Source organism: Pituophis catenifer, unplaced genomic scaffold (assembly GCF_029215685.1).
Source record: "Pituophis catenifer annectens isolate HBS135680 unplaced genomic scaffold, rPitCat1.0.hap2 SCAF_1, whole genome shotgun sequence".
NCBI classification, from domain to species: Eukaryota; Metazoa; Chordata; class Lepidosauria; order Squamata; family Colubridae; genus Pituophis; species Pituophis catenifer.
This window is the reverse complement of record NW_027256881.1, coordinates 281,288,266-281,303,572: the sequence shown is the minus strand read 5'-3', so window position 1 is coordinate 281,303,572 and position 15,307 is coordinate 281,288,266. Positions and strand designations below refer to the sequence as shown.

General features: G+C 37.9%; 1 protein-coding gene across 2 annotated transcripts in view; it reads left to right on the top strand.

The window, feature by feature from the left end:
• DPF3 (double PHD fingers 3) overlaps positions 1-14,649 on the top strand; it is a 209,625-nt gene extending 194,976 nt beyond the window's left edge. For both annotated transcript variants that reach the window (XM_070939585.1, XM_070939593.1), the window contains 3 exons: positions 9,088-9,200; positions 11,721-11,802; positions 13,094-14,649. In XM_070939585.1, coding sequence (XP_070795686.1) covers positions 9,088-9,200; positions 11,721-11,802; positions 13,094-13,164 — 266 coding nt within the window. In that variant the 3' untranslated portion in view covers positions 13,165-14,649. The remainder of the gene's footprint in view (positions 1-9,087; positions 9,201-11,720; positions 11,803-13,093) is intronic.
• Positions 14,650-15,307: the final 658 nt, after the last annotated feature.

Sequence of the window (15,307 nt, the reverse complement as noted above, 5' to 3'; positions counted from 1 at the left end):
AATCTTTGCATTTTCCATTGCTGATATTATAAAGTTGCAGAGATTATTTTATTTTTAAGAGCACTTCACACTATTACATTAGATTCCAGCTGTTCAGATAAATATTCCTACCCTTAATTTCCCTGTATTGCAAATTGGTAGAATAAGCAAAGACAGATTTCCTTCCTGTTAGCTACTTTTGGCAATGGGTCTATATAACCCATAGTGTTTGTTTATGAGACATAATGGTGTGCTTCTCTGGAGGTTGCAGTGACCTACTTTGTTCCCATATGGTGTCAGGCTGATGCATGAATACAATTCTTTCTCAGAAGACTTCATGAACAAAGAGCAAGTAGCTTGCTAGCAGCTAGTAGTTTCAGGGCCAACAAGGTGAAACAGAGAATTAGCTATTTATCCTAACGAGGAGACTGTAAGTAGCCCCCTGGTGGTTTTCAGGTTAAGACTTTTGTCTATAATACTGTGTACATGGATCTGAGAGGGGGGGGGGAATCAAAGATTATCCTTTTTAATGGAAGGATCAGAGCCCCTCATTTATATTGATAAAAGGTGCTTCCTTGTCAGGAGCTCAAATGTTGGAAGGTGGAGAAAGGGATGCCTCAGTCCTTAAGCTGGCTAGACAGTGAATCTATGTGCTGCCTGATGATACGTCCTAGGTTATAAAAGTTTCTGTTAGGACACGATATGCAAGGTTTTTAAAAAAATATTTTTATTTGCACATTCACCATTTTTTCTCTTCATTTATTTGTTTCCCTCTTCTGTCCTGGTACCTGGCAGAAAACACAAAGTTTTTTGTTTTTGTTTTTTACTCTGGGAATTTTCCCGGTCCTGCATTGCCCACCCGATGCACATCAGATAGACAAACAGCGCATAACTAGTTTTGCTGCTTCACTATTCTGCCACGGACACCTTGTTTTACAGAAGGAATCCTCCTTTGAACATAGTTCTTTCATTTGATGCCCTTAGAGATGCTTAAGATTTAAATATATATATATACCTTTCAGCTGCAAGGATTGTGTAGTGCTTCAGCTGTGATCTGATTTCTAAAACACATTTTGGAGTATATGGGAGTGTAAACATTGTGCCTGTCTGCAATTCAAAGCAGCTGTCTCTTTTACCCTGGATCAATGTTTTAAAGCAGTATTTCTTAACCTCAGCTACTTTGAGGTATTTGGACACAAGTTCCCAGATTTCCTCTGGTTGGGGAATTCTGAGAATTGAAGTCCACATGTCTTAAAGATGCTGAGGGTGAGGAACTGTTTTAAAATAAAAGCAGACTTGGCATATTCTTGTTCACACCCCTCTATAGTCTGAAGTATATCTTGGAGATCAAATCCAAACATTGCACAGCATTAACATTTAATAGCCACAAAATATTCAGGGTGTCATTAGGAAAGAAAAGAAAAAGGGAAGTGGAGTGAATGGAATGAAATAGTCTAGAAAAGAGTACGTCCAACTCTCTAAAATTGAGCTCTTCACCTAGAAGGGTCCTCTAAAAATTAGTATTATATAAACCATGTACCAAAATGTTACAATTTGTCATAAAAACATTTCACTGCCAGAAAAGATTGAGATGGGGATAATGATTAGGAGTTTCTCCCTCTGAAAGAAAATGTTTTCTATGCAACCCCCCAAAAATGATCATAACAGTAAATGCATCACATACTCTTGCTGCCTGTGCAAGATTAAAAAAAAAAAATCCTTATGAGCCACCAGGTGACTGACCAATCCCAACTGTTTCCAGGCCAAAAAAAAAAAAGCTTTTATTTTATGGAGTATGTAATTCAGAACATGACCTAGATTCAATTCCACTTGCACTATTGGAACTAACGATAGGGAGTACAGCATGCATATCAGATTTGGAACTGAAACTACTTATGTGACATCCTTTCCACAAAGGATGACCCAGAATTAACTCACTGGTTATGGTGATACAAATTTGGGACCCCTATTGAAACTTTTAAGCTTTCTGCTGTCTGGGTCAAGGAAGGTGTTTTCTAAATAGCTGATCCTGAAGAATCTTTTGAGCAGGGCCTGCTGGTGTGGTGAGCTATGAGACAGCTCTCAAAGCGAGCTGTTCTATTTTTGCTCCAGTGTACATCTCTGGTGTGATGTGCTCTGCCTTTCCACACTAAATCTTTTTGTCCCTGGATCTTTCCTTTATGGTCATTAACAAGCTCCCTGAGCTTGGCTGATTTGAAAACTAAGCAGGAGCAGCATTAAAAAGTATGTGAATAGGAAACCTAGGTTAGACTGGGAAGACTAAGCAAAACGTCCTGGAAGAAGACAAGCATAAATGACTTCCATACACTTGTCAAGATGAGCGTATGGATGTGCCTGTAAAGCCACCAGATGTTTAGCTTGACTTGAAGGAGGCTTGACTTTGCTGGACTAGAAGTGACGCCAGGGAATTCAGCAGAATGGCCATCCATTCCTCCATTTTAAGAGATTGTATAGTATTTATAGATCTGTAAATTGTATTCAGTTATTCAGGCCAATCCACAATTCTCAAAGACAAACTAGAGTTAACACTTGAAACAGAGACTAATACCATCTAATAGTACTTCATCCTCTAAAAATCTCTAAACGAACAATTAGTTTTTGTGGGATTCCTTCAGATACCAAATGACATGCCCTCTTGATATTTGATCAGATTATATTGATGTTCAGAGTAGCGAAGAAGGTAGAACTGTGGTGATATTGAAGAAAAAAATTGTAATGAAGTAGGGTGAAGTCTATAGTGAGGTAAGTATTTGATTTCTAAGTTTTGCAGTAGAATTGTACATAACTAGATACATATGAAACAACTTACTTTCTTATTTAATATAAATGGATTAGCTTAAACTTAGATGCTAACAAGCCTTTGAAAAGTCTGTTCTTTTTTTCCTTCAGATATGTAATATCCTTTCCCCTCTTCATAGTGAGCCAGCAGATGGGATTTAAATGCTACACCATGGGATAGGTATTTTACAAAGACTGGTTGTGAGCAGTCCTCACAGGATCAAGTTGGTGGTGAGTGCTGGCAGGAACAGGTCCAAAACTGTCTATTGATCTTCCTAATATAACCAGGAGCTTCTAGTATTGCAATAGCTCTGCTTTTTCTCTGCTACTGTGATAATGATGAGGAATCATCTTCTTGTAAAGTAATCAATAGTTACAGTGCTGAGTTCCTGGCTGCTGAGGTAGGCCTCTTATAAGTAGCATTTTGCACACAGAATGCTCAAATCAGCAGGAATTGGACTTAAGGAAAGAGCTTTGCTCAATTCTTCTTTCTGCTCTACCTGAAAATCTTTGGGACACATTCTGGACTTGGAATTGTTTCAGCAGAGCTTCAGTACAAGGGATGGGGTTGATGGAAATGACCTCCCTCTTTCTGCAATGGAAATTCTCCATTGAGCACCTTCTAATTGTAGGTGACAATTGAATATCCAAGCTAATGTCTTCTGTTCATTTGTGGTGGATTATATCAATAATGCAACATGATAGTCTAAATTTCCATAATCCTCCTAATCTTTCAGACACAGCAGTAGTATCAGATAAACCTGCAATTTTTAAAAGGAAAACTGCATTTTTTTTTAAAAAAAATGAGAAAGTGAGCTCCTCATATGTTTAACTTAGTTATATTAAAAAAATGTTTTCAAGAAGGTACATCTAATGATGTGTGAACTGGTTAATGCCAGTCACTTATACATTGAATAAGAATTTAATTTTTAGCCCGATTTTTTTTTATAAAATAGTAAGCTTCATATATCAATGGAAACTATCATATCTAAACCCATTGCTTGAAAAATTCTTAAGGAGATTAAATGCCTTCGCAATTGCTGTTTTATAAATCATAATCCTAAAAACAGGAGCTGTATTATCAAGGGCCAAAAAATTAAATTCATATAACTGGTCAGTCTAAGGCAGGGGTGTCAAACTTGGGTCATCACTGCATCATCACGTGACGTATCATGACTTCCCTCCCCTTTCCTAGTCTGGGTGTGGCCAGCACGTGACATATCCAGCCTGCAAGCTGTGAGTTTGACAGAGCAGGTCTAAGGTATCAGTATAGCAAGAGTAAGCAGATGTCAAAACTATTCTGAATTTATTAGGAATGGACATTTATTAGGATAGTGACATTCATTGGCTTCTATACAAAACAGTAAAATAATTCCACAAATGCCCCTGAATAACATAATATATTCAATAGCCTATTTTCCCCCAAAATGCTTGTTCTTTCCATAGGTAGATAACTTTTATTGTTAAAGTTAAAAGATACACTAGTGATAAAGTAGCACACTACTTCTTTACTGCTTTCCAAAATAGGTATACATGTCCCTGATGCCACCAAGAGTCAAACTCAACTATAAGCACATTACTATTTCCATTTTTAGTTAGTTAGAGGAGAACTGATCCCTGGAACTATCTACTGCATGTCACTGTGGTTATGTTGGCTGGGAATTATGGGAGTTGATAAGTACTGCAGAGTGGAACTTCAAATTCTTGTTCTTAGGGTGCCTTATTGTTATAGGATATTTGCAACTGGAAATGGAAATAGGGAGCATATGGCAAAAGAGAATAATATTTTGGTGGAAAGAGGTCCTAGGCATTGCCTTTTATCCAATCCTGGCTAGTAACAGGGTTTATGTGCTTTATACTGAAAACACACTTAAAAAGGACTGTGTCTATATTCACTAATAAACTATGTTTATAATGTTGTGAATGCTATCTGATCAGTTTAGATTTCATTGTACTGTGGAAGTTGGGTTAATTGATTAAATCAAAGTTAAATTAAACATAGCTAAGTGTGTTAGCTATCTACAGCTGAGAGAAACTATTGACTTTTCACATAAAGGCAGCTTCAAAGCGAAGGGGATTTCTTTTCCCCAAGAAACAAATCTGTAGATAATCTTGGTGGTCTAAGAGATTATGATTGGTCCAAAGTCACTCAGGGAGTTTCTGGGGTTACAAAATGTCAGTCAGTTGAGATTTAGCAAACCAGGAAACAGACTCCCCAAGATGACTAAAACCATCTCAGAATAATTTCTCCACAATCATCTCTGTGGCTTCCAGCACCAGACAACTAGAGCCTCATTATTCCCAAACCCTAAATCACTTCACCATGTTCAAATTTGATTCAGATTTGTGTTTCATTTCTTAGATTAGAAAGGTTAGTAGCTGTTTGCTAGCTAGGTAACTAGACTTTGAGCAGAGAATTATAGCCCAGAAAGGGTTTTTTTTGTGTGTGTTAACAAATATCCTTTTCCAGCTAACAGTTCAAAACTGTATAATTTTTAGTCATGTCACTTTAATTACATCAATCACCCTTATATGATCTCATAATCCCTAACATGACTTATTTATTAGATTACTATCTCATCTTTCTGCCAGGAGCAGAAGATGGTATTGTTAGCTCTCTCCTTTCCAATTTATTTCTACAACCACCACCACCTGGAATGGGTTGGGCTCAGAAAGAGCAAATAAATGTTTCTCCAATCTTATTCTAGCATTTTAATCACTAATTGGCTCATAATATGTAATCATCAAAAAATACATTGCCAAGCTCACATGGTCACTGTCACTCTTCACTGCATATTGTTTTAAGAATTTGTTTGAATTCTTGAAGCTTCTTTTTCTCGGTCTCCTTAGACTGTTCTAAATATTAAACACCAGGTGTAGATCTTTACCCCAACGTATTATCTATTTTTGACTGGCACAAATGGGGAACTTCCTACAATTCATTGCATGTTTGCTTGTGGTACCCCGGGATCTTTCTTGTTTTTGCGAAAAAAAAATCTATATGATGCTTAAAGTGCATAAAATTCATTACAAAATTGAAAATGCAGAAGGCAGTAGGTGGGGCAAGTGCCACAAGATAATAAGGCATTGTTCACTGTTGTATGAAATTTTGGAATAGTACCCACCATTGGATATCCCTGTGTAATTTTCTAATGGGGCTATGATTTAAGGTATGGGTGAAAAAGATGTTCAACATAACTTCTCAATTATAAGTGAAACAATTTTGACTAACCGCAGTTTGGGGAATTGGCTATTAGGAGCAGGACTACTGTATGGAGAGGCATATCCTCTGGGCTGAGGCCACTGCTCAGATGCCTGTTTTCCCTTTTGCAATTGTTTTTAGAAGAAAAACAAATAGCAGAAAATGTAAAGCATGGATTTTTCTACTTAAGGTTCTTTCTGGCCTGCAGATCTTCTGCTTTTCTAAAATTCCTTTCTCTAAGTTATGTCATCAGAAGAACTGTTATATGCAAGGTGTAAAAATATACAAATCAATGGATCTGCCCAGATTCAAGAGAAGGAAACAGATGTGCACATGCAACAGGGGATACACAAGATCTAAGAGGAATGAAGACAACTCGGTGTCATTGAAATGGTCATAGGGCTCTCTGTTTTCACTCCCGAAACTCTCACAAACCAATTCAAAGCATCCTGCAATTGTCCTCACTGATACTTTCTTGCAATGCTACAACTTGTCTGTTGAAGAGCAGTCCTCTCAACTGACCAAAGTGAGTCAAATGGTGCAAAACTGGCAGCTTATCTGTGTCTCATTCCTTACCTCAATATAGTCCTGCATCTGTTTCTGTATTGATTAAAATACAGAAGCAGCTTATACACAGGAAGTGCAAAACCACTCCCCACTACTAAAAGAGAGAGGCCAAAGTGTGGACTACTGTCATGGCATCATAACCTCCACGGAAGAAGAAAAGCTGAGCATCCTAAGAAATCCAGGCATTCCTACCAACATTTTTATCTCTGAATTCTTCAGCTGCAGAGTAGCACTATTAAAAGAGAACCACTGAAAGCAATGTGTAGCGTAGTGTATGAGAATGGGAAGATGAAATGTTCTGGAGACAGGAAATGAACAAAAGAGAGAGATTTACAAGTGGAAATTGAAGCAATATGTTAGTGTGTAAAGAATACATTGAAATGAAAAGTTGAAATCTTTGAATAGAAAGACGATTGAGAAGTAAATTCTACCTGGGGAAGGGAAGAATAAAAGGTAGCCAGTAAAACCACATTGAATTTAGTAAAAGAGAGGAGTGGGAAGAGTAAGCTGGTTTTCCCACTATTGCTACTTGTATATTCCCAACCCCAAATTTAATAATTAAAACTCAAACATTTGTCATAGCCTGATCACCAAAGGTTTCTTAGAATGTGTGGAATGACTTAAAGGCTTAAGAATAGTTTGTCTATTTTTTTAAAAAAAACATATCTCTTCTTCCTTCTCATGGGTCAAGTAGGAAAGTTTAAAAAAATGATAAGAGATATATGACAAAATTTGCTTGCAATTTTGCAAGCCCTATCCAAGGAAAGCAAAGAGATCAAAGGATTTAGTCTGACAGCCTGATAGAGGTGAAGACCTCGTGTCTTTTGCACAGGTCTATCTTGAGTTGTAGCCTCTCTAACTTCTAAGAATACTAAGAATAGTGTTTCTTTGCTCTTTCACGTAGGAATGAAACTTCTTTTTCCAGGCCAGGCCTGAGTGTCAAATGCAGAAGACCATGACAATTGTTAGGAAGGCTGAGTTAATCTTTTTTCCTACTATCCATTTTCTCCACCCTCATATACCCATTAAAGCAAACATATAGTTTGAGACTGAAAGGTTTCAGAACTGAAATATTATTTCTTTGTTGGTTGTAGGAATTCTTTTATAGACTAGAAGAAAGAGAGTTGAACAATGCTACCTACATTTATGAGGAAAAAAATAATAGAGGGAGAATAAGTTATTTGGGAATTTTCATCACACATTCTTAGTTGCTGTTCCTTATAACTGTCTTTGTTGTGAGCAAAGATCCTTTGTTAATGACTTTCCACCCAAAGCTTGTTGAATACCAGAAATATAAAATGCCTCATTTAGTACACAGGTACACATGGGTCTTGTACAGAGGTGGGTTTCAGGAGGTTCTGATCAGTTCTGGAGAGCCAGTAGCGGAAATTTTGAGTAGTTCGGAAAACCAGTAGTAAAAATTCTGACTGGCCCCGCCCCCATCTATTCTCTGCCTCCCAAGTCCCAGCTGATCAGGAGGAAATGGGGATTTTGCAGTAACCTTCCCCTGGAGTGGGGTGCGAACGGAGATTTTTCAGTAACCTTCCCCTGCCATGCCCACCAAGCTACATCCACAGAACTGGTAGTAAAAAAATTGAAAACCCATCACTGGTCTTGTATCCTTCTCTGCTTCTGCACATGGATATTTTGCTACATGTTAAAATTTGGGGGCGGGGTGAACATGGGATGAAAAATATTCTTTTGAAGAAAGATGCCATTCACTTATGACGGAAGATAAGGCAAAGGATTGTGGAGAAACAAAATGGGCTGTTTCCTTATTGTTTTCCTGTTATAAAGAAAGAACGCTGAACCTACCTTATGTTTGTTTGTTTGTATCACCCCTCTTCCAGAACTCCCCATTGCTGGTCCTGCTATAGTAGTCCTGCTGTTTGGCAAAACCATCCACACGCATGTAGGGAAGGTCTAGAGTTTCAGCGGTAGTTGTCCTTCCCCTGTTGCTAGCTCTCCTACTTCTCTTCCTTTTATAAATTGTTTTGGATTGGTGGGGGGATTTTTTCAGTTGATCCTGAAAGCTTAGTTGTGCAGTTTGATTTCTTCTGTGCAGGCTAACCTTAGTAGTGCAGAGCTCTTAAAAATATAAGTTTGCCCCTTTGTCCTTCTGATGTATGAATTTGCATTGCAGTTATGTTTCAATCAGGTCAAATAAATCTTCAATTTAAAAAAACTCTCCCTCCAAATCCTTCATTTATAAAGGAAGAGGAAAAGCCTATTCTTTCTTCCTTCGACTCAGTTGTCTTGTTTTTTTTTTAATTAAAAGGAAAAATAACAACCACAAAGTTTTTAAGAGCTCTGAATAAAATTGCTTTGCCAATGGGGCAGTGGGAAGGAATGACTTATTTTTCTTGTGCCCGGCAGCAAAAGGGTTAATGCTTGCTTTCCTCTTTGATATCCATTAGTTTGGAACCCATGTTGTGATTGGTCCATGTCCATGTCTGTTTTGTTCCTGAATTGTATGACTTTGATTCAAAGAACCATTCAAAGCACAGCCTACTCAGCAGAGGTGTTTCCTATTCCTCCAGGTCACCCAACGTGCCTGCAGTTCACAGCAAATATGACAGAGGCGGTCAAAACCTACCAGTGGCAATGCATCGAATGCAAATCCTGTAGCCTCTGTGGGACTTCTGAGAATGATGTAAGTTGTCTTTGTTATCAACACCTAAATTAGACATTTGTAATAATGAGTTGCAAACTAATGTACACGATCTCCAGGGTTCATTCGTTGAGCTCAAGACATCCAAGCAGCCAAAGGGAGCTCTTTTTTGTAAATTCTACATACACACTCAGTTACCATATACTTGCTCGTCCTTTTTTCCTTTTGTCCCCTTCAAAATTGCTTCCTGGTTCTCACTTGGGATTACTTAAGGGACCAAACCTGTCTGTTTTGTGGCAATACACAGTCCGATCCATGTAGACTGAATCTTAGCAGCTAAGAAAACAATTCATCTTTTAAGAGCAATACTTCCTTCCCCAGAAGGATTGTGTGCTGGTTCAAATGATATGACTCAAAGGCCTTTATTAGACATTATTTGCCCCAGTCAAGTCATACTTTTTACTACAGAGCTTGCAACAAGCCGAACAAATTTGAAGAAGTGCTGTTCTAACAATATATCAGGAGCAAAAGTCTCAATCCTATTCAGAGGTTGTCTCTTTTCAAATCTTGCAAATGCCTATCTAATGGCAACTGCTTCCAGTCAGTTCTGGAGCTCAGGGCTGTGATGGATGCCAATCAATGGTAGGCTCTTATAAAATGATGGTTTTGCTACAGAGTGTATTGGATTTGAACAGTGATGACCCATAGAGTCTCAAGTAAAAAAAGGACCTTTGGGATGGCATCTATGTCAAAATTGAACAGCTCTCTCTCAGCAGAGGGAGAAGGATATGACACCATCTATCTCCAATCTACAACACGGTCCTTTCAACAGTTCCAAGAAGGCCCCACATCAATTTGCACCACTCAGGTGACCCTGATGACACAGGGAAACCTCCTGGTGACCTTAATGACCCGCTAAAAGAATGCAAAAGACCAGCTGTCTCCAAGGAGTATAAATCCTTCCATTCCCCACCATCCAGTAAGAGCTGAAGAAGCTTCTTGGATGAGAAGCAAAATGTCTTCAAAGAAAAATCAGAAAGTCCAGTTGCCTATTGAAAAAAAAAACACCTTTGGGATGACCTTTAGAGATACTATGCATTTTTTATGCATTATCTAAAAGAAACTTTTTCTAGTTGGCATGCATATGTAGTTCTATCCTAAGAGGTGCTCTTAGCAATATATACATGCAGAGATTGGGAGAAATAATCTCTCAGCATGGGATGAGATATCATAAATATGCCAATGATATCCAGTTGTATGTCTTTACTTTGGGCTGAGCAGGAAATGCTGCAGCGGTCCCTGGAGGCTGTCTGAATCTAGATGGGGGGGAAACTAGGATCAGGCTTAATCCCAACAAGATGGAGTGACTGTGGATTCCAGAGATAGTCCATCATTATTTCTAGAATGGGTTGCACTCTCCCAGAAAGAATTGATGTGCAATTTAAAGGTCCCAGCAACTTCTACAACAATGATCAAAATGGCCTTTGCATAATTATATTTATATGCCAGCCATGGTACTTCATGGGACAGGAAGCTTGCTTTATTCAGAGCACCTCTTGAAGAGCATTTGAAAGTTGGTTTTACTCAGAAAAACTCAGAATACCATACTGTTTGAGGAAGGTGGTATGAATGGATGAACAATAAAATAAAAAAAGGAAAAAAAGATATGTCTAATAAAAGGAATAAGTAGCTTAAGAAATACCAGGTGCATATCTTGTGTATATGTATATATGTATAAACATTGCACTTCCGATGTAAATAGAAATGATACTTAATATATTTTACAAACTTAATAAAATATTTTTTTTTAAAAAAAGAAAGTTGGTTTTACAAGCAGAAGACTGTGCAGTTACAGTCTATGTAAACCAAATTTTTCTCATACAAAAATATGACTAAGGAAGCTTTTATTAATTGCCAATTAGTTGGGGTGCAATTCAAGGTAATAGTTGTCACTTGTAAAACACTGTGTGATTCAGGATTTGAGTTGAATCTGCCCATCTGGTGAGATCAGAGAGGGAAGACTCTCCACCAAGGGAATGTCATCTGCCATGACCTCTTCTGGGTGGCCTAGAGTATTCCTCCTTTGGAATAGCCTCCCCTTGGATATCTGGTCCACCCACTTCTTATTTAGACTTGTTCAGAAAATTTGTCTCTTCTGGAAGTCATTTGAGAATGAGAAGGAAAATCATAACATCCCCATGCACAGGAACATTAGGTTGAATGTTATCAGCAGTTCTGTAACATTTCCCCCCTAATTCCTACTTGCATTGCAGTTGGCCACTCAGATTCAGATTAACCTCTCTAAATGAGATTGTTTTTCTATTTCAAATGCATATTGCAATGTGCAAGTTAGTTAGATTGCAAGAACATGACAATGTAGCACAAAATGAGCGTTTGTAGGAAGTAATCTCTTTATCCATTGTTATTGGTGACTGATGTACTCTTTGGTTACTTATCATTACACATTAACTTTTTAGTACAACAATGGGCAGGGTTACATGTTTTTAGCTAGATTGAATAATGTATATATATTTTTCTTTTTTCTCAACAATTCTGGATCAGGACCAGTTGCTCTTCTGTGATGACTGTGACCGTGGTTACCATATGTATTGCTTAAACCCACCAGTCTCTGAACCCCCAGAAGGTACAATTGCTTAGAGTATCTATACCAATCATTTCACGATAGCACAATCAATATCATTTGAATATTCATGTACGTGTTTTGGCGGTGTTGTTCTTTTCCCATATTGCTGAAGCAGATTTTTGAAAGCCGGAGGAAAGGCATAGGGAAATTGTCCCATGTGGGGTTTGTCTTGCTATATCATACTTCCCATGTGAAATTATAGTCAAAGTATCTTAAACAATGCAAATCATGGCAAAAAAGCTGTTTAAAGTAGTTCCTGCTTTTTTCCCAATGGTTCCATCTTGTTCATTTCATAGCAACAAATCTAAGGATCTCTGTGGTCACATTTAGCTATAGTGTCCGTCCAAATATTGAAATGATCAATATTGAATTATCAATGTTAATATTGAAATACCAGCAGTGAACAAAACAGTAATAAGCTAATGGAAATCCAGTCTCACTGTAGTGTTCAGAAAACACTTCTTTCTCTTCCTCACTAGTAATTATTATTGATTGGAAAGGTTAATTTGATTAGAGGGAAAAAAAATCTAATAGTTTATAGGCCTCTTCAGTAGAAGTTAGGGTAATAATTCTCTGAAGCGTGTGATGAGGCTCATAAGCAGACCTTGGGGGAATCAGTTGATTAAATCATGTAATTCTCCTATGAGTCCAATGTCTCCACCCATAGTGAATGGAGGCTGCCTGCCAATTCTATGAAAGATTTTACTCCTTCTAACAGCCTTTACTGGTTTGAGTGGGTAATTCCAGTGGATCCTTTCCTTGGAGTGATGTGATTATTCATTGAGTGTTCAATGTGGAGATGCAGTGGTCTATAGTATTCCTTCAATTGTTGTTCTGCTCATGGACAGAATTGTGACTCTTTTTGCATAATCCAAATTGTGTAGTCATATACATTTTAAAAACAAACCTTTTGTATAACCTTGGGAATGAGGTAAGTATTTTTCCTATGACAGCCAGTAACACTTAAACTTGTAAAGACAAGTCCCTTTGTTTAAACCAAAGCAGCAATGAAACTTGAGAAAATTTCTCACAAGACAAGTGAGAAATTCCTCATAAGGCAGGTGAGAACTGAAGTCATGTCCCTCCCTTAGCATGTCCCTTCATTTCATGAATTCTCTTTCGTTAGGCATTTTTGTGTTCTTGGTTGGTTCCATTCTGCTTGCAGAGGAAAGGATGAGGAGAATTCAGTTGATGAAGATTACGAGTCTCCAAGCCCCCGGGCCTTGAGTTTGACACCCGTGATTTAGAATGTCTTTTCAACATCTAAACTTTTCTATATCTTTATTTATAGGAAGCTGGAGTTGTCACTTGTGTCAAGAACTACTCCAAGAGAGAGCATCAGCTTTCTGCTACCAGCCCTAGATGAGAATGAAGGATTGGGCTTATTCTTGAATCTGTAGCACCAGCACACCATGATCATCCATCACATAGGCTATGTGTAACCATAAACACACTCTTGCCCTCATGAAAGGATGAACACTCAAAGAAGCATCCATAGCACTTGCTTCTCCAGGGTTACATTTCACCAAGAATTGACCTCCTGGGTTCTACTAGAAGGAGCACATCTTTGAGGCAAGGGGGAGGATTCTATGTTCCAAATGGATCATTTTCCCCTGCAGTGCATGATTGCAGGTCTGTTGTAATAGATTCATATGTGTTATGATTATAGCATAAAGGGGAGCTGTTGTAACTGTTGGTATTTAGGCATTTAAATTGTGTGGATTGTGATTCTGGTTTGATTTATCTTCTCTTTCCTTCAGATAAATCAGTATTCGCCATCCCTCAAACAATCATGTCCCCTAATTCCTAACTAACATGAGCAACAGCTGAAAACAATGGGAGTTAGATTCCCAATATATCCGGAGAACATTAGATTAGTATTAGAGTGCTTGGTGATTGTTTGTGATCTAGAGCTGTAGTGCAGTGGTGGTATTCAGCCGGTTCTATCCGGTTCTCACGAAGTGGTAGCAGTGGCTGTAGGAGGCTCCTCCCACCCACCCGGATGTCATCACGTCCCATTTTTGATGCTCTGCGCATGCGCAGAAGGTCCTGCGCATGCATGGAGGCGGCGCATACGCTCACATTTGCGAACCGGTAGTGAAGGTAAATGAATACCACCCCTGCTGTAGTGGGATATTAAACCTTACTTATCAGAAAAGTTTCAAATGGAAAACTTCTGTTTATAAGTAAATATGTCAGATAATAGTATCTGGCTGTTTACAGTTCTATAATAAAACCAAAATAACCATTCATAAGGAAGCGTATACACAATATCTACCTTGAAACTTCTCCATTGCCCTAATAATATAGAGATAAAATGGTGGTATGACTTCATTACTTTAATGTATCCCACAGCTAGTCTAGATTCCCTGACATAGCACATCCAGTCTGTTGCTCTGCCTAGGTAAAGGACACTCCAGTGAAGGAGTGCCAGACTCTCAAGCAAAAATCAAAGCTATCCAAATTCATTTGGGAACATTATATCTTTCTTTACAATGGCTGTCTTCTCTTTCTTTAAGGGTGAAAACTTTAAAGAAAAATTTCTGATGTCATAACTGGGATTAAAGTAGCCAGCAGACAAAAGACTGTCTCTTCACCTTCTCTTTCCCTGCACTACACTCACAGGTACAATCGAGAAGCCTGTTTCGTGCAGGGTCACTCAAGGCTCTTGTCTCTGGCAACAGAAGATTGGCAGCTATGTCGGCCCTCATTTCCATATTTGGGTGACATAGCTGACTTGGGGTCATTAGTTTAATCAAAAACAAATCCAGGTCTGACTTGGATTTCAACTAATCCTCTCTAAATGCAGCAGCTCCCGTTTTATTTTTAGTTTACAGCGCATTCTGATCTCTCCTTTCCTTACCTTTTTTCCCCAAATAATCCTATTAAAGATATGAATAAAACAATAAAAGATCATGGAGACTAAGGGAAAGAAAGAAAAGAATTACAAGAAAAATAAATGTATAAAGAGAAAAAAAGAACTCCACCCCCTTCATAGCAGGTGTAAATAATTCCCTAAGCTCTTCACTTTCTCTTAGCTAACAACTGTAAACTCTTCATCTCATAACCCTTTTCTTAACAACAGGCAAATCAAATAAGTGACGTCTTCTTCAATCCAGTTAATAGCAAAAGATCCATGCAGAGCTCTAAGATTTTAACATTAATTAACACATATAAAACTCAATGTTCCACACCTAATTTATGTCATGAAATGGTCTCAACATTCTATTGCAAACAACATTTACAAAACACCAAATTTAAACATGACCAAAAAAAAATCCCCTTTAGAAACGACAAATTCAAATGCAAAATATTCCAAATAACATATTATATTTTCCTCATTTCCACCCTGTAAGCGCATCCACATTTCACAAGTATATAATAACCCCAATATCCTAATAGAGACAAAAACAACAACAACCAACAACTAAAATTAGATAGAGCAAAGGTAAATAATTTCTCCTTATTTAAAAAAAAAAATCTCCAAACTTCCTTACTTTAACTA